Source organism: Hoplias malabaricus, chromosome 9 (assembly GCF_029633855.1).
Source record: "Hoplias malabaricus isolate fHopMal1 chromosome 9, fHopMal1.hap1, whole genome shotgun sequence".
Classification (NCBI taxonomy): Eukaryota; Metazoa; Chordata; class Actinopteri; order Characiformes; family Erythrinidae; genus Hoplias; species Hoplias malabaricus.
The window spans coordinates 33,350,527-33,375,154 of NC_089808.1; the positions used below are offsets into that span (position 1 = coordinate 33,350,527).

The window sequence follows — 24,628 nt, forward strand, 5'->3', positions numbered from 1 at the left end:
ACATCTATGGAACATTCATCATTAATCAAGATGGGAAAATGTGTAAGAAATGCCAAACTGTAATATTCAATTCAAAATGAACATACCTTAGCTCCCCTGGGTCTCTCATTTTTCATGTTATTTCCTTTTCCCCTCTTATTTGTTTGATTTTCTCATCTCTCTGCTCTGGTTATGTCTGTTTAATCTGGTCAACCTTGAGTTTTTTCCATGAATGTTGGAGATGTGTTTGAAGATGCTCCAATAAGGGTACAGTATAAATCTCTTTTATCTCATGTTTTTAGACTGACCAGAAATAAATGATTGGCTTGTCTTATTTCACAATTTGCGGGTTGGCAGTTTCTCCAGAATCCCAATTTAACATACACAAGCAATAGTTAATGTAATAATATGTAAGTAATGTTTTCAACCATGTTGTGAAATAGCTGTTTGAGGCGAGCTTTAATCATGAATCCATTGAAACACAGGAGGCCAAATAAACAAGAAGTGAATTACAGAGAGATACTCTGCATAGGAGTTAACACTGATGAAAATGAAAGGTGAGGGTAAAGATTATTGTTATAAGTTTTAGTGTCCAGGTAAATGCAACATAACTGCAGTAATAGTTTTTCAGTATGTTTCCTACCCACAGAGAATTGTCAAGCAGTATATTGACAATGAGCATTGAAGTTATTGCTTGAAACACCACTGATATTGACATTCATTGTTAGCCTTGTCCTGCTCTAATGTATAATAACAGAACCCCTTCATCACTCATTACAACTGGTCCACAATCATGCCATTTCTTAAAGCCAGCATTTGCCTCGCCCTCTATCTCACTGAAGAAAAGCTGAACATTTGTTGTGATTGCCTGCCAGTTTATCTGGAAGAGGACACTACCATAATGAGCTTCTGTACCGTATGATGCTTTTGTAGCTGCTCATTTTGGGTGAGGTACACTCTTAAAAATCAAGGTTTTCTGAAGTATTCTCGGCCTGCTTGTGTTTGTTTGGGAAAGAAACTTTAATTGGTACAGAACTTACTAACACTGTGACTTTCTTTTCACTCATATAACTCATTTAGAGAAGTAATGTCCATGGAATATATTTTGAGGGATTTGTATGTGATTTATGAAGTGAATGATGTCAACAAATCAACATTTAGTGCTTTTTTTTTGATAATGCTAACGCTAAGCAGCTAAGCTGCAGTTGTGCTGGTTATTTACATCTATATGGCTGACTTCATGAAGATGTGTGAACTGCAGTTAGTCTGTCACAGTGCGTAAGTACTAATTACTGAATAAATGCCATTCCAGGGTTATGAGCTAACATGAGTAGCCTTTACATTGCTGACAGAAATTTAGCGTATACTTAAGAAGACTCAGAAGAAACTGCAGACCAAGGACAATTAACAGCATCCCTGCCATGAGATCGAATGAGAGACTACTACACTTTATTCTTTCTGTTTAGTTTGCTTGTGTGTGTCACACCTGACTCTAACCTCCGTTCCAAGGACGCAAGGCATTAGGAATGGACATTAGAGTGGACACAACCTCGGATTTTCCAGGCTGTTTCTTTGCTGTAACCCCATTGGATCTACTCCTCTCTGCTCTGTTGGCCTGATGAAGTCTGTAACCACAGCAACGGTACACTCTCCTGTATTGTGCTGAGAATGTGTAGCACTAAGGCAGAAATCTGGACGAGAGCAGATTAAGTGCTGAGCTCAAGGATCTCTCTCTCTCTCTCTCTCTCTCTCTCTCTCTCTCTCTCTCTCTCTCTCTCTTCTTCAGGGCTTGAGCTTCCCTGCAGAATGTCTGCTAGTTTCATTTGGAATGGATGAAATGCCTGAAGCCTGTAGTCTGTAGCTGTAACTGCACTACAGAGTATTTTTTTCTGTCATATTTTTATGCTTTTTTATTCTTTCATATTTTTTTAACTTCGTGACGTAACTTTGTTAGAACCTATTGTGAAATCCACTGACGTACTGTAATTATCTCTCTTTAGTCCATCCTTGGATTTGATTTTCAGATTTGAAATGTGCGTGTGTGTATACATAGATAACCTAGTCTCCAACATGGCTGCTGGTTCTTAGCAGAGAGAAAAACAATTGCCCTATACATGATTAATAATGGCCTCCCACAGATGTGATCTTTTGTAGAAGTGTTGATGTGTTTGATAACATTTATTTTGGTTAAAAAAAGAAACTGCAATATAAGAACTAAATATATTTGTAAGATGTCTTATATCTGATGTCTGCATGTGGAAAATCTCTTCTAGTTTTGGCTGGGGAGTATGTTTTATATTTTTCATCAAGCTAACGTTAACTGTCACTCCAACCTATCTAGTTTAGCTGACACAACATAGACATGTTTAAGTCTATAGACAAGACAAGTCCAACACACACTTTTGTTGACATGGGATTTGTGCTGATCTCATTTAAATCAAGAAACAAATATATTTGTAGATAGGTCAGTTGCTCCTGGACTTGGATGAAATACATTCATATTTTGCTGGCTTTTAGAAGGTATTGATCTATGCTGTAGCAACAACTTGTCAGAAATGCACATATCCAAATTATTAAACATGGTATAGTTTATTTTTAACCTATAAAATTTTGTCTTAGTGTGAAATAGCCTCCTGGGATTTATTTGTATATATATTCTCATTTCACTCCATTTATCCTGTTCTAGTGGGTTCGCATGGTGGTTCTTTCAGTGTTTCACAAAGTTTTTTTTTTATAAACATCTGAATATACAGCTGCCAACATTAAAATCCTGTGCTCTGGCCTTAACAGTACGCACAAGGCCATGCCACACATTTCATGTGACTTTGAATGAAAGCCTTGAAACAGCCTGCAAAACAGGAGCGCTAACACTGTGTGCGCTAACGTGTCGAGGAGCGCTAACATTGTGTGCGCTAACGTGTCGAACTGCTTCCTTCAAGTTTCATAACATTATTAGTACGAGCGTGCTTCTCCACACACTGGATGATTATCAGCGGGATGTTGGCATGCCTCTGAGATTTGTTTGAGATTTGAATGCTAGTGTCTCTCCGTCTGCCACGCTAATGTGTAACACTGGCTCTTTCAGTGGGCGCGTGATAGTCAAATGCAGCGTGAGCTTTCCTTTCGTTCACAGTAGGAGTTTTGCATGGTTTAAAGTATCCTTATTGCCGTCTCCTGCCCCAAATGGCACACTCACAACATCCTAACAAAACAGCACTTTGCCTGTCTATGCCTGGCTCTTTCTGGATGCTTTGAGTTCCACTTGTTTCTGCAAGCTAATGAATATTATTGCATATTCATGTCAACATCCAAACACATTTGCACAGCAACGAGCCAATCTATAGAGTATGGAAAGAGACGCTGTATGAGAAATCACATTTGTTCCACTTCATTTATGCTCTCTTGATATCCATGCCCTTGGTGACAATACCAGGCATTACCCAGCAGCCCACATTTGCTCATGTGTAGCTCACACAATGCTGCATTTATTTACTAAAGGGTGAAAATTAACCGAACACGCAAACATGGAAATAAAGAGCAAATGTTATTGTGTGATATGGTTCATGTTAGTTCAAAGTGCCGCTGTTGACTTCACTTCTTACTGCAGACAGAGATCTTAGAAGGGTTTGGAAGGCAGTTTGCCATTCCTATGTGCAGGCATGCAGGAGTGCACATATAAGCCTTCAGTGCTCTACCAGTAATTTAAACAGTTTTTGGTTATACAACAGCCTTCCTGATTCATTTTCCTGAGAATTATTGATTGTCATGAGTTGTTCTATATTCCTGTCTCCCTTCTGTCAGTCTCCACCTGTCCGTATGAAGGAATATAATTAAATTATTCATCCCAGCAGGAGAGCACTCATAGAAAACCTGATGGTACACTCACGTTGGACATCAAAGTCGCCATCTTTTTCAGCCCACCCCACCCCCCTCGACGTGTAATGTGTAATTAGCTTGTCTTGTCTATCGGTTAATTCGTTCTTTCTACTCTAATGAATATATTCATTACACTGAATGCTAATGTGCATTATCAATAGTAAAGGGGGATGAGTGTGGGCTATTATTCAGAATGAATGGCAGGAGGTTGCTAAGGAACAGTGGGGAGAGAACGGGGAGTTGCAGGGTGAAATCTGCCCCATGGTGAAACGGTGTGCTTGGAATAAAGCCATTGTTGGACAGGTTCTGTGTTGAAGGACCTGAAGAACATGCAGAACATAATCTGTCTTGAGGCAAATTGAGCTATCAGTTTTTGCATGCAGGCTGGGGCCTCTATCTGCGCACTGCATAGCTCACTGTGTCAGTTCTGCAAGCCTGGCAGAAGTGGCAGGACCCTGAGAGGTAAATAAGAAAATATCGGCCAGGAAGTCACATTCCATTTAAGCCTTTCGCTGCTGTAGAGGGAGCCATAATGCATCACAATGCAAAGTCAAATCTTTGGCTCTGAATCCTGAGGTAAATTACATGTTTGAATAGCCAATTACATGTTTGAATGGACTGCGTTTATGAGCAGTGATCAGTGAATGAGAAGAGAATGATCTCTTTTTGTTCAGACCGTGTCACTGTCTGAGCCAAATTCATCAGCATTGGTAATGTCTGATCTGAGCCTGTGTTTAAGGGATAGATTGTCTTCATTCCAGAGTTGTTTTGGGATTTTAAAATAACAAAAACAAGTAACCAAAAAAAATGGACCCATGCTGCATTGCATTTACCTTAAAAAGTTGGAAAGTTGGATGTTGGAGCTGGGAAATGACGTCACAGCTAAGGTGACTGTGTTCCCGTTAAACATTGTGCCCTAGGTTACCCAGTAAACATTTAGCCGTTGATTCAACGTTGAAATAACATATTGACTGCCGTCTAATCGACGTTCTCTTAAGGATGAAAATGAACGTTGAAAAGACGTCCAAACACAGACCACAGACATTGAAAAGACAACTATTAATTTTGGACGTCCTTTGACGTAATTAATTGGTCCCAAAATAAATTACTTGTATAAAACACGTTTTGGACGTCCACTGACGTTATCGATTGGTCACCACTTAACTAACTTATTAAGATGGATTTTGGACGTCCATTGACGTTTAAAATATGTCCTTGATGGACAGATTACTTTTAGACCTATTTTGAACGTCCAGGGACGTTCCTTGTTTACTGGATAGCATTGTTAGCTTGAACCAAGTTAGCATTGTTAGCAATACCAGTTGTCAACAGTCCATTATAAGATATTTTATACATCCAAATACCATTGAAATAAGTTCACATATAGCAGTTGATACTATATGTGTGTATGACTGATTTAATGAGACACAAGTCGACAGAAACACTTGGTTTGTGAAGCGCTCCTGATTTTCCAAGTAGGAAATTTGACTTGTAGGATCAGCCACTGAATTCACTGATAAGGCTCATCATTTTGCTAAAAGTTGGCATTAGAGGAAGAGTAAATTGTGGCCATAAAGGGTTGCACTTGGTCAGAAACTATCCACAAATTTACTACTAGATTTGAACAATGCACATTTGGCATTACGGCGCCCAAGGCATGCCAAGTAAACATTTCCAATACCATTACCCCACCACCGGCAGCGGCTGAAACGGTTGACACAAGGCTTATAGGGCCCTTGTCTTTATGCTGTTTATGCCAAATTCCAACTCTGCCATCTGCATGTTGCTGCAGATATCAGACCACCAGAGATTCATCAGACCAGTGTGCACTTTCAGTGAGCCAGTGCCCAGTATATTCTCAGTTTCCTCTCTTTGAAAGAAGGGGTGGAACCCAAAGTGTTGCCTGCTGTTGTAGCCCATTCGCCTTGAAATTTGACACGTTTGTGATTAAGAGAAGATTATCTGTGTTGTAAAGAGCTGCTGTAGCCTTTCTGGCGATTCTCTTCTGACTTGTTTCAACTAAAACGCTCACTATACATGTATCAATGCAAACAAATTCAATACACTGCAATAAATTTGGGAGTAAACAAATCTACTCATTACTCATTTACATTTTAGCCATTTTTAATGATTAGTTGTGTTGTGCTGGTGAAATCTGTTCTACTTTTAATTGGTCACCTTTGACTTGGAACATTAGCATTTTATTTCAGACTTCTCAGTTACTGAGCAGATAAGTGATGAATTGCTACTTTTGTACACAGTCAGAAAAACTTCCACGGTGGTGGTATCCTCAAGGGTACATATTTGTATCCATAATTATGGAATTTAATTGTGGCGGCATTATGGGCGGCACGGTAGTGCAACTGTGTCACACAGCTCCTGGGGGTACCTGGGGTTGGGAGTTTGAGCTCCAGGTGACTGTCTGTGAGGAGTTTAGTGTGTTCACCCTGTGTCTGTGTGGGTTTCCTCCGGGTGACTGTCTGTGAGGAGTTTAGTGTGTTCACCCTGTGTCTGTGTGGGTTTCCTCCGGGTGCTCCGGTTTCCTCCCACAGTCCAAAAACACATGTTGGTAGGTGGATTGGTGACTCAAAAGTGTCCGTAGGTGTGAGAGTGCGAAGAACTGGCACCCCCTCCAGGTGTAAACGTTTACCCAGTTCAGGGTTGAATTAAGCTGCTGCCACAGGATTGGCTGGCAGAGCAGAGCACTGAAGCACATCTAAACTGCCGTACCTGTGTTCCCAATGAAGTGGCCATCGAGTGTTTACTTTCTATTTGATTTCTAACTTATTATTACACAAGCCTTTTAGGATTGTAAACGGTGTTCAATCAATTAGGCACTAATCAAATGAATGGGGTCTTAACGTCTGTGTGATTACAGGCAAAGAGCAGTGAAGAAGATGATGATGACAGCAGTGTGTATGAGCTGATGGGCAGTGCAGGTAAGTTAAACTTTATTTACGTGACTGTTCAAGAGTCATATTCACAACTGTGTTGTAAACAGTGCATTGGGCAGTAAAACATGGGCAAATCTTAAACCAATCAGTCTGGGATGATGTGTGGTGTTTTCTTGGTTTGATGTTGCAGGGAGTCTGAAGGTTACAGACACTCAGAATGAGGCTCAGTCTGCAAGAACCAGGGATGGTGATGAACAGCATAAGGAGAGAGTGGAGGGCCACTATGCCCAGATGGGATCCAACGAAGACTATGACACCATCCTGACCGCCAACAGTTCTGTGGTCTTAGCCAACCGCCCCCCTGCACCCACCCCCAGACCTGAGAGCCTCCCCAACAAGGAGGACAACACACCTTTCATAGCACAAGGTAAAAAGCATTACACACTAAGGAATGAACCCTTACCTATGAGTCACACAGGTCAGGACTGGAAATGTTACCGATTGATTGATTGATAGATTGATAGACTAGGAGAGGAGGACTGCGTGATGATGGTCCATGTCGTATCTATGTGTGTACGTTTGTGTTTGTATTAAAGGTTGATGTTTTATAAGCTTGACTAATTACATCTGCTCTCTATCGGCTCTCCATTTTCTTTTTTTCTTCACTTTTCTCAGACTGCTCCAAGTAAATTATTTTTCTTTCACAACTTAGACCTCCTGTTTATTTTCTTACCGTGAAAAGGAACGAGTAGGAAGGTGTTTTAGGAACAGTCTGGAGAAAGGGAACATATTTTGGAAAGCGTACCTGAATTGCTTTAGAAACACAGAAACATTTTATAAGCACCATGTAAAACATCTCCTAAAGGTTAATGGAAATTTCAAAGCAAACAAGCCTTTTCTCCAAGCAGAGTACAAGGACTCCAACGCTGGCTATTGACGCCATCTGACAAAAACTGGGATCCACATATACATGTGCACATTGCATATTGGGTTCATTCCATATGTTTACCTTACAATTACAGCTTTAAAATCATTGTGATGCTTCACTGACCTGTAATAGAGAGAACAGAGCCTCTGTCTTTGCTACTCTGGGCTCAGCACTGCAGAAACGGCACCCACCCCACTCACGTCCCCTCCCCATTGAGTTCAGTACAGTACTGTTTAAACGAATTACACTAGAGGGAGTATCCCAAATCTGACCCAGTGTTCCTTTAAGCTTCTGATACTTTTGGTTTATTCGTTTCTATGGAGATGTGGAGAAACTATGTGCACACACCAGGAAGTAAAAAAAAGCATCGAGCATGGTTATCCATTATTAGAAAATGAACCGAAAACATGCTCCAAAGACGTCACCTTATGTTCCCTCATTATAAGTAGTATTAATCTCTCTGGACATATTTCACACACCCCTCGGCCCTTACAACGGATTCTACTCGTCTCAGAATCCGGCCCACTGTTTATAAATACTTAATAACCTCTTTTTTTTACTCCTGTAAAAGGCGGAGGGGAAAGTACGACCCAAATTTGCACCGTTCATCATTGGCAGCAAGTTCTTAAATGTTCAATTTCAGCTGAGTTAATAATTCATTTAGATGAAGGTGCCAAGTGACTGGTATTGTTAGGGCTTTATAAATGATTTAGACCGTGCTGATCTCTGGCCTGTACGTCTGAGAGAGAGGCTGTGGCTTTGCAGTGTAAGAAGACAGACATACATTTCAACTATGCATGTCCTCATGAATAATCGTCTGTATGTTGTAGCGCAAAAAAGTGAAAATAGGATTTTTCCGAATTCAAGAAATGGCTTTAATCTGCCACTAATGCACTGGCTGTAGGTCGTAAGGCAACAGCTAAAGCGGAAATAATGGAACACAAAGGTCTTGAATGGTTTGTGGATGTATGGTGTTTGTTGGTGGGTTTGAGCCTGCTGATGTGTTGTTTGGATCCCACTTGGTGATATATAGCAGCGCTATCAGATGCTGTTTTGTAAGAAACAGATGGTTACTAGCTTGTGTTGCTACGGCTGTCTTGTGAAAACCTCATTTTTCACTTGTTAATACACGGGGGTGAAAACATGAGCAATGTCGTAACTGTCAACTTCGACAGATCTTCATCGCTCTCTTTCCTCTTCCTGTTTTCCTTTCTTGTTTCTCTTGCACTCTTTCTTTGCTTCCTCTATTTATCCCTTTATCCCTGTTATCTCCTCTCTCTTCTCAAATTTCTGTTCATCTCACTCTCACTCACATCTTTCTCATCTTTTATTTCCCTTTGGCCTCTTTTCACACTTCCCCTCTATGTCCTAACCTTTTTCTTTCTCTCAATCTTCTGTATCTCTGAGCCCACATTTATTTCTCTCATCTCACCTCTCTCCTTCTCTTTTTGTCTGTTTCTTCTCTCCCCCCCCCCCCAGTTAAATGCTCTTTTTAAGTAATATTCCTTATTGCTCGTCTGAGGTTGAAGAGATCATCGTCTGGGTTTATCTTCTCCACTGCGCTCTTCAGCAGTGATCAGAAGTCGGTGTGCGCTGGAGTGATTACTTTTTTATTGACACAGACAAAGTCTCCAGCAGCTCCATCGAGTCGAGAGGAAGAACGGCTGAAAATGAAAGTGTTCGTTAAAAACGGATGATGAACGGAGACAGTTCTGACTGCAGTGCAGCTGTTTCTCAAATCCCTCACCTTCAGCGCCTCTCGCACATCCTTCCCCTTCCCCTCATCTGGACCTGAACGTGTGCACTGTCTCCTTTCAGCAGCAGCTCTCGTTTACAAATGAGTTTTTGATAGAGATTAGGAATAGAGAAGAGTTTCAGCTGAGGTCAAACCACAGACGAGGCCCTCTGCAATGCTCTCAGGGACAGAACGCTTCAGGGTGGACTATGGGTTCAGGAGCAGGTTCGTTGTTGTAAGTTGAGTAAGAGAGAGCAAAAGAAGAAGATGTAGGAAGGAAAGAAGTAACTGAAGCAGTTGCAGATGAAGAAAGAGGCGAAACCAAAGAGGAGGTAAATACCACAAACAAAGAGGGAAAGGAGAAAATGGCAAACGGCATGAAGTCACATGATGATGGAGCCACAGAGAAAAAGTATAACAGCACGCCTAAAAATAAAGCCACAAAGAGTCCTTTGACTGGCGCCGTAGAAGAAACACTGGAGTCCCCAAAAGAGGCGTGAGATAAAGTAGTCTGGTGGTTTAGTTAAGCGTTAAGATAGTTATTCAGTAACTATTCTGCTGTGAAACAAGGCCTGTGTATGTCTCAGAGTGGGGATCCACAAACTGACCCGTATAGGTCATTACAATTCTGTTAGTCTGATCAGCTTAGATTTAAATGGTTTAAAGGACCATTGTAATCAATGAGCAGCAATAATCCCAAAGGACTACAGCGAGAGAGAGAGAGAGAAAGAGAGAGAGAGAGAGAGAGAGAGAGAGAGAAGGCTGACCACTACTTTGTGCATATGCAACCAATCTGAGCAGCTCAAGGGGGGCAGCCCTGTCGGCATTGTGCATTACACATGTTTTCCAACTCACACATCCCACAACATCAACATGAAACTACTGAGAGAGAGAGAGAGAGAGAGAGAGAGAGAGAGAGAGGAAGAGAGAGAAAGAGAGGGAGAGAGAGAGAGAGAGAGAGAGAGAGAGAGAGAGAGAGAGAGAGAGAGAGAGAGAGAGAGAGAGAGGGAAGAGAGAGAGAGAGAGAAAGAGAGGAAGAGAGAAAGAGAGAGAGAGAGAAAGAGAGAGAGAGAGAGAGAGAAAGAGAGAGAGAGAGAGAGAGAGAGAGAGAGAGAGAGAGAGAGAGAGAAGAGAGAGAGAGAGAGAGAGAGAGACAAAGAGAGAGAGAGAGATACTTTTCCATCCTCTTCACTGGGATCTTTCGCCTACGCACTGATCAGATTTCTCCGCCCACTCCCAATGTTTAGGGCGCTGAGGGGGAGGAGCTACAGCGCAATGAAATCATTTCAAACTTCTCATGTTCAATCTCCAGCCATTGTCATGAGCACAAAGCTGTCGGATTATGTTCAATACACAGCGTTCTGGTCTGAGGTGAACTGGTCTGCCAGTGTACAGCCAGGACAGGGTGTGACCGGGTTAACGTTTCTTACCGGTCCTCACGTTGCAAGTGTGATATCAGTGTATAAATCAGTCGAGCGTAAGATAACAGAACGACGGTGCGAATGAGAAAATGGCAGCAAAGAGGTGGCACTACAGGGTGTGGAAACATTAGAGCGAACTGCGAGGAAGCCTGCATCCTTTCATTTAGGGCACTTAGCGAGTAATCAATAGTATCACCAAGAGTATTCTTCCCTTTGATTCAGTTTTCTCCCCTTCATTGATCCCAGCGAGTCTTATTTGTCTCAGTGTCTCTACAGAGGACTTGACTCTGTTTGAAGTCTGCTATTTATGTGTTTGATATTTATGTTCATATCTGCTACCACACTGTGTTATTTTGGTGCGTTTCTAATGAGGGATTCGCTGTTATCTGTGAACGACCGGCGCTGTTGCCTCGGTGTTTTTGGTCATGTGCTGCCCTCTGGTGGTAGGTTTGGATTAGTGGCGTAATAAACGTGTTGGTGAATTAAATGGCAGACCTGCATTGACTAAACTGGCCTCTGGTGTCTTGTTCCAATAATCGGTGGTATTTGATTGCCATTGGCTGCAGGAGGCTTCCATGTTTAAACGTTTGGAACTATTCAATGCAGATATAAACACTACACAAATGAATACACCTTGAATATTTGCAAATTTCTAAGTAGATCTGTTTTCTCTTATCAGACCCCTCCACTTTTCTATCAATATTGACGCATGGGACTTTGCTGTGGCTTAATCACTGACATTTCTAATTGTATTATATTAAAAATTATATCTATTTTTTTGCCAAAACTCTTGATCAAACATTACACAAATGCAGCGGGAATCCGAAGACTTGTGCCCAGGAGCTTCACAATACCATGACCCATCACTGATGATTTATTAAGCTCTGCTTTTGTTTTTATCTTAGTGTTCCAGAAGAAAAAGTCCCTGGCCGATTCTGAAACCCTCTACTCCTTGCCTACTAAGCAAAGTAAGTTTTTTAGGGTGACCAGACGTCATCTTTTAGCCGGACATGTCCTCTTTTTTAGACTTAAAATATGTCCGGGCGGAATTTCACAAACGTCTGGGATTTTGTTTTTCTAGAGCTTACATAGAACTTCGAGAAGTTTCGTTCACAAACTAGTCCCGCCCTCCCCTACTCTGATTGGTTCGCTTGAGTGAGAAGGGGGCGTGGTGAAGTAGCCTAAAATCTTCTGATTGGACGGTCTGACTGTAGAGCTACCGTTATTGGTCGATAACCTTCTCTGTAAACATTTAATTGGTCAGTCTGCACGTCAGTAGTCCTTGTTTACGTCAGGCAAAGCTCATGTACCCACCCTCAGCTATGTGGAAACATAAATGTAAGTTGTCGGATGAATTAAAAAAGAATTTCCCATGGTTTGTGTAGCAAATAAAGGTGTAAAGGACCTAAAAGCAAACATAGGTTCGGCTAAGCTTACAACGGCAGCGACGGGTGAGAGCTCAGAGGTGGAAAATAAAGCTTGCACATTAAATTAGGTGAATGCCAACTGACTGCAAACATAGTTTTTACAGTCAGTGTGCATTCATATAACTTAGCGTGCAGGTTATATATTCATGGGCACACCACAGCTGCTGCACAATGTTAAATTCCATTTGCATTGCATTTTTTATGGAAATTGTATAAATTATAAGCACAGTTCAAAACGTGTCCACAATAGATGTGCCTTAAAATTATTACCTTAATATTTTAATCTTAAAATTACAGCTTCAAAATCACTGTGGTGCTCTACTGCCCTGTAAGAGGGAGAACAGAGCCTCTGCCATTGCTACTCTGGGCTCAGCACTGCAGAAACTGGACTATGTAGGAAACGTAGTATTCCCATCTTACATATAGCCCTGTGTGGATGTTACAGATAGGGGGCGACACAGCATGTCGTGCACCTACGACACAGTTGTGCTAAATCCGGCGCCGGGACTGGACGAACTTATCAAGCTTCAGGAGCAGGTGAAGAAAGGCTATCTCAGCATGGACGAGGCAATGGACAGGTTCAGTGACTGGCAGAGGCTGCAGCGAGGCCTAGACTCCATCCAACAGGTGACTATTCACAACAGACAGTTATTCTGAATCACTGCCAAACATTTTCACTAGGCCCCAAAGGCAGCGGAACAGTTGCAGTGTGTAGAGCTTACCAGATTAAACAGGTAATTACCAATCACTCAGCAGCTGAGATGGTGATTAGGTAGCTCCATTTTCGGAGTAATGGCCATATTAGATCGCAGTATTTACGCGGGCTGTGTTTGAATGGCGCAGCATTCAGAAGGTGGCAATTAAACTGCATTCATTCTCCACTCATTATAACCAACTATAGTAACATTCAACAACGAATGAACCCTAAAATATGTGATTCCTACACTGTGGACCTACAAGGTCTGTAAATATCACAAAGTGGTCAGTAGGTGTTTGTACATACGGCTGCACAATTAAATGTTAATCAAATTTAATTATGTATGGGCGGCACGGTGGTGCAGCAGGTAGTGTCGCAGTCACACAGCTCCAAGGGCCTGAAGGTTGTGGGTTCGATTCCCACTCCGGGTGACTGTCTGTGAGGAGTGTGGTGTGTTCTCCCTGTGTCCGTGTGGATTTCCTCCAGGTGCTCCGGTTTCCTCCCACAGTCCAAAAACACACGTTGGTAGGTGGATTGGCGAATCAAAAATGTCCGTGAGTGTGTGTGTTGCCCTGTGAAGGACTGGCGCCCCCTCCAGGGTGTATTCCCGACTTGCGCCCAATGATTCCAGGTAGGCTCTGGACCCACCGCGACCCTGACTTGGATAAGCTGTTACAGATAATGAATGAATTAATTTAATGTCACGTTACAACTTTGTTTGCTGTATGATGCAAACACTGTTCAAAATGTACATGATCTATTTACTGTCTCTGTTATCATTTACTCCAATGTAAGAGTTCTTGGATACACAGGGTTTGTTACTAGTAACTGAGATGCATTAATTTTCTTTAAACACATGTTGGTTTTCCAGGAGAAACTGCAGCAGTTGCGAACCAGTATCATCAACAACAGAGTAGACGACGACAGCGTCTACGGTCAGTTCAAACCCCCTAAGCGTACATATATATTTATATTTATTACAAGAACAAGCACATTGACCTTCTTTCATTTATTGTAGAGCAGCCATGAAGCTATAATTTCAATATTGTTTTTAATAAAGAACATGAATGTAGAAAATCAGATCATAAGATCATTGAACTCTATGGATTCACTTTAAAATATATGCAAAAAAAAAGAGTATATTTTTTATGACGCTGCATATAATCATTGCAGTTAACTTCTCTTAAATCGTGTGCGTAGTAGCACACAGAATAACTCAGTTAGTCTTTGATGCCTTGAAACGTTACCAAAAGGTGTCCGAAGAGTGGCTTTGGACATCTAGGTTCTAATTGGAGTGGCATCAAAAGACATCTTCTCCACAAAAATATTGCTTGTGTTCTTCATGGCGTGCAATGATGAATCAGTCCAGGAATAGAACTTTATCGTTTGGCAAAACATTCTTGGTGTCGAGATGATAGATTCCTCAATAGGGGGATTACACAGAGAATATGAAAGAGGTGGTAGAAAGTGACCTTGGGAGGAAAACAGGAAAAAAAAACACCTGGGCAGGGACATCAGAGTGTGTTAACTAGCCTCTTCTCTCTCCAACAGATAAAATCAACATCGTTCATCACACGCCACGTAAGTGCCTGGCTGCTGCTGTTCTGCATGTAGAGCGGAGAATATCTCCTTGGGTGGTTGTTTTATCTCAGCAGCAGCAGCCTCCTTCATATGTGCAGCGTAGCAGTGTAACTTTTAGGTCTTGAGGGAGCACTTAACGAGGAGGTTCTCACACTAGCCTTCGGTGTGTGCGGGTGCTGGGAGGTTATGTGTGTGATAGCACACACACACACACAAGTTTAAGCATATGCTTTGAGGGACCATATTGCCATTTTACATATTAATGTCCTTTTATAGTGTTTTGTGGAACCAAAAGTTTGGGGACACTGAGATTTCTAAGTCCCTATATTGTTAAAAAAATTTGTTTTTGGTGCCCAGTAGAACAGGTTCTCCATTCTAGAAACACACACGAATACAGAACCACAGCCACTACTACAGAACACTTCAAGACCCATGTTTCAGTTTTACCAGACCCCACATTTCTAGGGGGCCAAATAATGGTTTAAAACTAGAAATATCTCAACACATTAAATGATATTAAAATAAAAGTTGTTTCTGCTGCATTGCATCACTTGAGCAGTAGAAATGTTCGGCTGTAATAAGTACAACAGTGTCTGTGTAGCCACACGCCGCATGGAGCATTTACTGTGAAACTAATAAAGATTTTCACTCTGGTCAGCTGCGGCCACAAACGAGTGCCGGAGCGGGAGCCAGGAAGCAGGGACTGAATTCTACAGTAAGCCCCTCAAAGGACAGCATGTGAGTTTTTGAATTAAGTTTCTGGAACACTCAGCTACCTTTCAAAGCACACAGCATTAATCTCCCTGCAGATGTTAGTTAATTGGCTCTCTTCCACTTCATAATTGTTGTTTATATCTCCTGATAATACTTACAAAAATGAGGAAACTCAGCTGACGTACTTATTCAAATTTGGTCATTATCCATTTTGCAGTCCAGTTTCTTTTGGAAGGCAGACAAACGGTGAAAGTGAGTATGATCAAATCTGTCTTCACAACTTACAGCTTAAACTTTGCATGTGACCTTTTAGTTTGGATGGAAGAGAAAGAGAAAATGTGTCTACATCGTACAAATATAAATGCAGAACTTCAAAGAAGAAAGTATGGCTACAAAGTATAAATACAAATGCACGTCTACAAAGCGTAGTGTAATCAGTTGTAATTGCAGTAGCACAGTTTAACTTTAGATCATTGGCCAGTTTGAATTTCATTTCAATTTCTGATTCTTCTTTTTCTTCTGTAGCTTCCTCGCTTGGATGTTCTTATTAAGTTTCAAAGCTACTTAGTCTGGAAGGACACCAGAGGAAGATGCAAGACCTTCAAGCTTTATCACATGTGGCTGGGAAAGATGTCTGTAATGCCAACTGATGCCCATCAGATAGATCTCCTCCTTTATAACTAAAGGAAATCTATGAATTTGCCAAAAATGTTGTTTTTTAAAATCATTAACTCACTGAAAACAACAACACTTGTTTTTTCTTTTTACTTTGGAAAACTGTGTGCTCTTCTACTGTCTCTTCTACTTGTTGAAATACAAAAATAACTAAATAGTGATCGTATGATGAGTGTTCCCAGTAGATTATCAACAGACGTCTACATTGTAAACAGTCTGCTGAAGCTGTTATTAGACACCAGTTTTAGTTTTAAAGGTGATGGTAACTTTAGAGTTGGGGTTAGGTTTAGGATTATTGTTAAAAAGAAAATTGTTAATCAATATTTGGTAGAATTTAACTTAAAACCAGTGAGAATCCTTAATTTAAAAGAAATCATTTTGAGATCAACTGACTTTTGAAATAAAATAATTATTTTGATTATGTTACTTTTTTCTATTCATCATGAAAACAACTCTTAAAGCATTTGTAATGTAATCAGATTAACTGGCATGTCTGAGATAAAGGCTTGTGTAATATGCTAATGTAGATTTAAAAGAATAACCCATAGTTAACACATTCTTTACACACTTCTGTATGGAATGGAATATTACATACAGCCTGTTTAATATATATATTTATATTTAGCTGTAAATTTATATTGACCGCTATTTTAAACTCTGCAAATAAACAGAAGCTGTGCGCTGAAAAGTTAATTCCCCATAGAGGATGCGATCAGTTATTTTTAATTAGAAAATCAACCAAACATTGCATTTTGACCAGGGGTGTCTAAGCTTTTGCACATGACTGTAGGAGTGTGCTCAAGGGGGTGCTATTCTACCAGACATGTCGATCAGGTTCCAAACACAGCCTTGTCTTGATTAATTCCTGGGCCCCTTGACAGATAGCGAGGTCTCTCGCACGCCCTGGTTTTCCCAGCAGACCCTAAGTGGCATACGGATCACTGAGTGTGTGTGAAGACACACACTGGAGTCTCACGGTCTCTGCTATGTTGCTGTCAGGGGACGGTTAAAGCGGCTCTGTGGCGAGGGCTCGATCACGCAGGAGCTCCATAGCTAAGACTAACCCCGTCCTCCTGCCAAAGCTAGCAGCTGGACACGTTTGCATGATCAATCATGCTCTTTGTGAATAATATGTATTAAAGCCCCCGCGCTCCGGCAGCACTTCTCGCCTTTGGAGATGATCCGTCTCCAACAGCCCTGGTGGCATTTGCGGCACGGGGTTTTTCTTGGGCTTTTTTGCCCATCACCTGCTGCTCTGGGAGCGAAGAGAGCTTCCTGAGCCGAGGCTGGATCCAGCTTGGCCGTGCCCTCTTCACCTTCATGCATATTCCTCAGCTCGCTGAACTGGAGCAGGCCGTGTTGGAGAGGCCTCCGTGTGTGATCTAAATCAGGCCACTTCAAAGACCAGCATTGTCTCTCGCCAGAAATGAGAATCTCCTCGTGTTTATTGCCGAAACGAGCGAAAAATTAATGACTGCTTGTCCGTAGCCTCTTATGGAAAGATGCCACAGGAGTTCCTACTTTTCTCAAGCTGGGAAAGAGTTGATAAAGCCCACATAAAAGATTAAGTCTTCCCCAAAGTATAGGGCTTTATCAGAGGGAGCGGAGGGCAGGATTAGAATGCAGATGCATCGACAATGCTGTCATAAAAACCTCAAACTGATAAAGATCCGCTGCAGCTGAGGCTCAAACCAAACACCAAGAGTGATCAGGACTCAGCAACACAAACACCAGGCTGCCTGCTGATTGGCCCCCGATTAAATGGGTATTTCTCCAACGTTTCCAAATGTTTATTAAGATGTAGAGTTGAAATCCTCAAATCTAAAGTGCCAGAGGTGTCCACAGAGCTGGTGACAGGAACCAGATATCCCTCACTGAGGACACTGCTGGACTTGTTTGCAGGAGTTGGTGTGTTCTCCCCGTGTCCGCGTGGGTTTCCTCCGGGTGCTCCGGTTTCCTCCCACAGTCCAAAAAACCCACGTTGGTAGGTGGATTGGCGACTCAAAAGTGTCCGTAGGTGTGAGTGTGTGAGTGAATGTGTGTGTCTGTGTGAAGGACTGGCGCCCCCTCCAGGGTGTGTTCCCGCCTTGCGCCCAATGATTCCAGGTAGGCTCTGGACCCACCGTGACCCTAAACTTGATAAGCGCTTACAGAAAATAAATGAATTAAAATGAATAATATAAAATGGCTGAATGGTTTATTAAAATAATAATAATTAAAAAAAATTCCTCGTTCCCATAACCAGCAATATCAAGTAAATCCAAGTTGCTAATACCAAAACAACAAAATACTCAGAATGATATTTCACATTAACATTTTAACAACTAAATTAAGAATTTTAAAAAATTGTTTTCCAGGAGCTTGCTGGAAATGTGGTGTCCTGACTGAGGGCAAATGCAGTTATGCTTTGAGCACATACATCGGCACATACAAACATGCAATCTCCCGAACACACACACACACACACGCCTCTAGCTCAGTCTCTATCCTCCGGATTAAGACCCAGAATTATTCACAGCTGCTCCCCTTTCTGCACCCTGATAAAAATCGGGCAATTTCACAGTCAGTGGCATTCTTTCATCCCCTAATCCCTCGGCATGTGTACAGTATACGTGACCCTTCCCAGGAAAGGGCCGAGGCCACGGTTGGGGCACCTCCGATCAGGGAACGAGGCTTTGATTTGGGGGCTCCTTGTTTAGAGCAACCAGGCAACAATAAATGGAGCATATTGGGTTTGTATGACTGGGACTTCCCTCTGGATACACTCTTCAAAGATAAGGGTTGCTAAATGGTTTTGACTTGGACATAGACAATATATTTTATTCTACAAAACGATATGTGGAGGATCAGTGGACCTGCCATCAGAAGGTTATTTCTTCTTGAGTAATGTGAGCAGCAAGCAAGGTTCTTCTATGAGTTCCCCAAAGAATTATTTGGAAACATTTGTTTTGAATGAATAATATGCATTCATTCATTCATTCATTGTCTGTACCTGCTTTTTAGGGTCGTGGTGGGTCCGGAGCCTACCCGGAATCACTGGGCGCAAGGCAGAAACACACCCTGGAGGGGGCGCACAACAGAAAACAAGGCCTCAACAACTAAATACAATGGAAAAGTGTTTCAATATCAGTGTAGCAAAGCCTTTCTGTTATTACAGCTTCCACTCATCAGAGGAGACTTGACAGAAGTCAACAGGGATTTTTCCACTCCTCCAAAGTTCAGTCTTAGAAGCTGGTTGCATTTTCTATTCCTCATAATGAATGCAATCCCAAACACGTGCACTGAAGTTGAAACCTGGGCTCTGGGGCAGTCAGTCCATGGTTCTGTGAACAGCAGCAGCTTTGTCTGATTCTTGGCAGCTCCATGTCCTTTCAGATTCATGGTGCTGAGTTGTCCTCTCATGGTGGAAAGATGAACAGGAACACCTGTGGACTTTTTTTGGAGCTTATGGAAGTGGAACATCTTCAATTCTTCAGAAATATATACAGGAAAACGTATATCAAACAGTAGTTATTGTACTACTATTAAATAAATTGGAGGATGGATTCCAACTTCAGTGTTGTACATCCATCAAAATCATGGCAAAATACAAATATAGAACAAAACACTGTTAGAAATAGATTTGCATATTACTTAAAAATAACCATGAGGCCCAGCTAAAAGCATTCTACCTGTTATACACCACCCTTCAGTTCTCTGAACAGGGAGAGAACAAAGGCAGTAATATAGTAACAGCACCTAGAGAGAAATGCTTGTTTGAACTTGGCTTACCCCATAAACCAACTCAAATTAACAACAAGAGCAAACCACTTACCATATAGATGCTATGCGTCTTTAGGGCTTTGAAAACATCTTCATTAGGAAGTCGCTAATGGCACTGCTCACTTCTGAGTGCATGTTGTGTAGGGGGAAAAGGGACTGATTGCTAATCAGTGCACATAAGAGCCAGGTGTTAGTTTGGACTTTGCCTTGATAGATGTTTACCAACATCCTCCTCCTGAACGTTCTAGCTGTTCTTTTAAAAGCCTGGATCATACTACACCGTTACTGCAGTAGAGTAATACCTTGACTTACGAGTTTAATTCGTACTGTGACCGAGCTCGTAACTCAATTTGCTCGTATATCAAAATAAATTTTAATTTTAATTAATTGAAATGTTATTAATCCGTTCAGCCCCCCAAAAACAACAACTTTTTTTGGTTATGTTTTTAAATAAGAAAAAAAGTAATTTTTAAACATCAAATAATGTATGAAAAAGAATAATACATAATAAAAGAGAATGTAAAGTAATAAACGGGTTCTATTAAGTGCATTTACCTTGAAGACCAGAGGAAGGCGCTGACGGAAGTTGAGGAGATTGGTGGAGGAGGTTGGGGGAGGGTTTTTTTTTTCGTGCTCTGTTATGGAGTCAAAAAAGGGTCAAAAAGATTTTGAGTTTGTAAAACAATACTCACAAATGTAACGGACTTTGTAACTGCGTTTGAGCAACTACACACACGTAAAACTAAAGTCCACAAATGTATTGGAATGCACAAATTAAAAACAACAACAAAAAAAATAATAACTTAAATTCACTGTGTAAAAAAAGATTTGCATTTGTAAATCAAATGTCGTGAATGTGTGAATCAGTACCTTCTCAAAAGGCTTAAAATGTGCAGGAGCAAACCTTTTTAAGGTTCCAAATGTGACAGTTTTTGAATGTGGTGGAATAAATCCAAACATTCGCCTTCTCTGCTGCGTGTGCGTATCTCTTTTTGCAGTTGCGGATTTAAGACCCTGTTTTGACGGCCAATTGATGGACCAATAGGAAAGCTTTAGCTGGACCAATCAGATCACGAGGTTTGTTTAACCAATCAGAACATTGATTTGTTGCTGTCAACCATGGTGCTTTTCCACCAAATGAACTCCGGTTCTTGAACCAGTTTCGTTCCTGATTCTTGGAACTTTGGTTCTTTCCAGCGAACCGCTGCGTTTCTATGGACAGCGGACAAACGTAACCAAGAGCCACGGCTCTGACCAACACGCATGGCATCGCGCCTAACTTCACCAGAATCACATAAAAACGGGCCGTGTTCCTTTTTTTTTCCTATTATTTATTTATATGAAATGTTGTAAATGACCCCGTCAAGCTCCACTGGGTGATAACACTGTATTTGAAGCTCTGAGCTCTTGGTTACGTTTCTCCGCTGTTCACAAGGTCAGCAGTACGCCTCTGAACTCGGACACACCGTCCCCCCGCTCATGACGTATTCCTGATTCCCTTCTAAACGTGTAGAAACGCTGCGGTTCCCTGGAAAGAACCAAGGTTCCAAGAATCAGGAACAGAACCGGTTCAAGGACCGGAGTTCATTTGGTGGAAAAGCGCTATGTTTGACAGAAACAAATCAATAATTCAATGATTCCGATTGGTTAAACAAACCTCACGATCTGATTGGTCTAGCTAAAGCTTTCCTATTGGTCCATCAATTGGCCGTCAAAACAGGGTCTTCAATCCGCAACTGCAAAAAAGAGATTCAGACACGCAGCAGAGAAGGCGAATGTGTGGATTTATTCCACCTCATTCAAAAACTCACACGGTCACATTTGGAACCTTAAAAAGGTTTGCTCTTACACATTTTAAGCCTTTTGAGAAAGTACTGATTCACACTTTCACGACATTTGATTTACAAATGCAAATCTTTTTTTACACATTTGTGATTTTAATTTATTGTTGTTGTTGTTGTTTTAAATTTGTGCATTCCAATACATTTGTGGATTTTAGTTTTGCGTGTGTGTAGTTGGTCAAACGCAGTTACAAAGTCCATTACATTTGTGAGTTATCTCAGTAAACAAGGAACGTCCCTGGACGTTCAAAATAGTTCTAAAAGTAGTCTGTCCGTCAAGGACATATTTTAAAGGTCAATGGACGTCCAAAATCCACCTTAATAAGTTAATTAAGTGATGACCAATCGATAACGTCAGTGGACGTCCAAAACGCGCAAAAAAAAAATAATAATAAAATCGACAGAGCGATTGCTTGTATCTCGGAAAATTTAATTCACTCGTAAGTCAAAGTTGATTCGCTCGCAACTCAAGGTTTCACTGTATTGAAAAATACCAGTAAAGAACCAGAAATCATTTTCCTTTATTTCAAACTTTACTTTGTTTTGGAAATACATTTTTCTTTCATACACAAAACCACCCAATGAAACAGAACAGGAAAAACAGAAATAAATCGATAACCCCCTGAGGAGAGGTAACAGAAATTTCGAATGCAAATCAAGTGGGATCAGACACTAATGACAAAAGGAAACTCCAGTCTAATCTCTGTCTATTGTAGTGAATGCTGAAGTGGCACTTTAGGGTGAAACACACTGGACAGGGTTTTCAAGGATAGCTCCACACCTCTGTCACAAAAGCTCTTGAAAAAAAAAAAGACCTCAGTTTAAGCAACAGAACATGAGGGCGACTTTTTTGCCAATGCAAAGAAACCCTTAACTGTGTATCAAATGTGCTTTAAGGTGGGCAATTCTGCGGCCAAAAAAACAAAAAACAGCCTTGTGCAGTACATAGAGTCATAGAACAGTCACAGTATCAGGTTCAGCTCCGAGTTTTTAACATTATCCAGATCAACCTGAGTGTTGTTTCGTTCCCACCAGTCAGTAGAGCATTTCACAGTGCATTTCATGCCAAACTGTTCCATAACTATTTCTGCCTCATTCGAGTTTATTAAAATACTCTGCCATCAGTTACTGACTGAAAAGAAACTGGAATTGGAACTAATTTGGAATTAGAAGTTGGCCTGCTGCGAGACCCCTACGTTAGGTATGATATAAGTTAGGTTGTATTTTCTAAGTTCTAAACGTTGACTTACTTTGACTGCAGCATAATCTATGCATCCAGTAGTGGAAACAACACAGATAATTATAAGCTAGTCAACATGTATCACCAGAACTGATGTAGAAATGACACAAATGTATTTCTATATATTCCTACTCTAACAAACACTACATGACAGGTTGTAGTTTTCAGCACTGTGGTGAAAGCGCCTCATAGTAATTAGAGATTCCCCTTCAAGCTCCTGATACAACACCTGTGACGATCCCTTCAGTGCAGCCGGGTGACAGCCAGGAACAGAGAGCTGTCTTCAGTGCTTTCACCCTTCATCTCCATATGGGCTTCTGTTTCTGCTGGTGCATTGAGTGTTAGCCAGGCGCGTGGGCGAGGGAAGTCCAAGCATCTAATCCTTGAAGGACTCACCAGTGCACTTCTAAAAAGTTCACAGTCAGCCAGGCATCTCCACTGGTAGAGAAATTCAAGCTTAGCAAACCTCATCTGTGTCTGGCTATGCCATGCTGGTGCCCTCCCCACTGAGAAGCCCGCTCCCAAAAGGGTGAAGTAGCATCTGCTAGCGTCAGAGGGCGAAGGAACATGGAGCAACCATAGCCCCAACCAGCCCTTCATCCATCTGATCGGGGGCCAAATGAGGCCCCGGGGATGCGGGCTGTACCCCTGCGTCCGTGGCCCTGGAGCCCCAGGGCTGGGAGCTTTGGGCAGATTAAGCTCGCACTATTCACCACAGGGCTTTTGTGCTGTAGCGCCCAGGCGAGGTCAAGCTGTCTGCGGCCGCGGGGATGCGCTAATTCCACCACGGGTCAGAAGCTCTGCATTTTCAAGCAGCTCCTAAAAGGTCACATCCGCCAGACGAGCGGGCATTATCGTCCTGGCACAGTCCCGGTGACCCACGCACACCCCCCCACCAAGCCTGAATCAAAGGCCGAGTTGATATACAGGGAAGGCTTAAGGCTTTATCTTTTATCAGCACTTCAATGCTTCCAAGAGGGAGTTGAGCCTTTGAAGCTGACGGTACTGTTTTCGTAAGGATGTTTTGACTGCTCAATGTATCTTCCAAAAAAAAAAAAAAAAAGTGGGGGGCGGCACTGTGTGTTATTCTGTATTGGGGCTTTTGATTTACTATATTTTTGCAAGAGTCTTCACGCTTGGACAAACACTGTAAAGAACCGAGAGGTCATTGGCAGCCCATATCCATCATTAATGAATGGCTGGCCCGGTTTCAAATCTCATAGATGCTCCCTTTCTTTACCCATGTTTCACAGAGCATGTAGTGCCTGAAATGAAAGAATATGTGCTACGTCCACGGTGCTGTGATCTTTACAATGATGCCAAAAGAGGATTTTCAGGTCAAATGTCATGATTCTTAAGCCTAATCTCATTATTACAGTTAGGTAAGTCATAGGTGAATCAAAAGAGGGCATGCAAGGAAAAGGAATAAAACATCTCTTAACAAATAATGAAGAAGGAGGGACATTTCAGGAGCCGCTGTTAATGATACAATAAGAAGTTAGTGGAAGTTCTTGGAGATTCCTCTGGGTGTCCTTTTAAAGCTGGAACTGGGAACTGCATATTCATCAGCAGCTACAAACATACCACCACATTTGAGACTGAAGAGTGCCATACGTTCATTTGGGAAGTCTACACTCTAAACATATGCACTTTAAAAAGAAAAATTTCTTTAGGGCTTCTTTCTGTAGGCTTGAACACGCACCGGGCGACGTGCTGGCGTGATACTGCTCAATTTAAAGAACCGCATCCTGAAAAACACTTCCAAAGTGAACCAAAGTCCCCTCCTAAAAGTGCTCCCCTTCCAAAGTGCTCCTGTGTGGTCAGTGGATCTGAAATCAGAGAATGGACAGGTCATAAT

At 41.7% G+C, this 24,628-nt stretch overlaps 1 protein-coding gene across 1 annotated transcript in view; it reads left to right on the plus strand.

Moving 5' to 3' along the window:
- LOC136707669 (B-cell scaffold protein with ankyrin repeats-like) overlaps window positions 1-16,569 on the plus strand; it is a 55,206-nt gene extending 38,637 nt beyond the window's left edge. Inside the window, exons 8-16 of the mRNA XM_066681874.1 lie at window positions 6,734-6,794; window positions 6,940-7,176; window positions 11,739-11,801; window positions 12,706-12,887; window positions 13,829-13,892; window positions 14,509-14,538; window positions 15,197-15,276; window positions 15,470-15,504; window positions 15,778-16,569. Coding sequence (XP_066537971.1) covers window positions 6,734-6,794; window positions 6,940-7,176; window positions 11,739-11,801; window positions 12,706-12,887; window positions 13,829-13,892; window positions 14,509-14,538; window positions 15,197-15,276; window positions 15,470-15,502 — 750 coding nt within the window. The 3' untranslated portion in view covers window positions 15,503-15,504; window positions 15,778-16,569. The remainder of the gene's footprint in view (window positions 1-6,733; window positions 6,795-6,939; window positions 7,177-11,738; window positions 11,802-12,705; window positions 12,888-13,828; window positions 13,893-14,508; window positions 14,539-15,196; window positions 15,277-15,469; window positions 15,505-15,777) is intronic.
- Window positions 16,570-24,628: the final 8,059 nt, after the last annotated feature.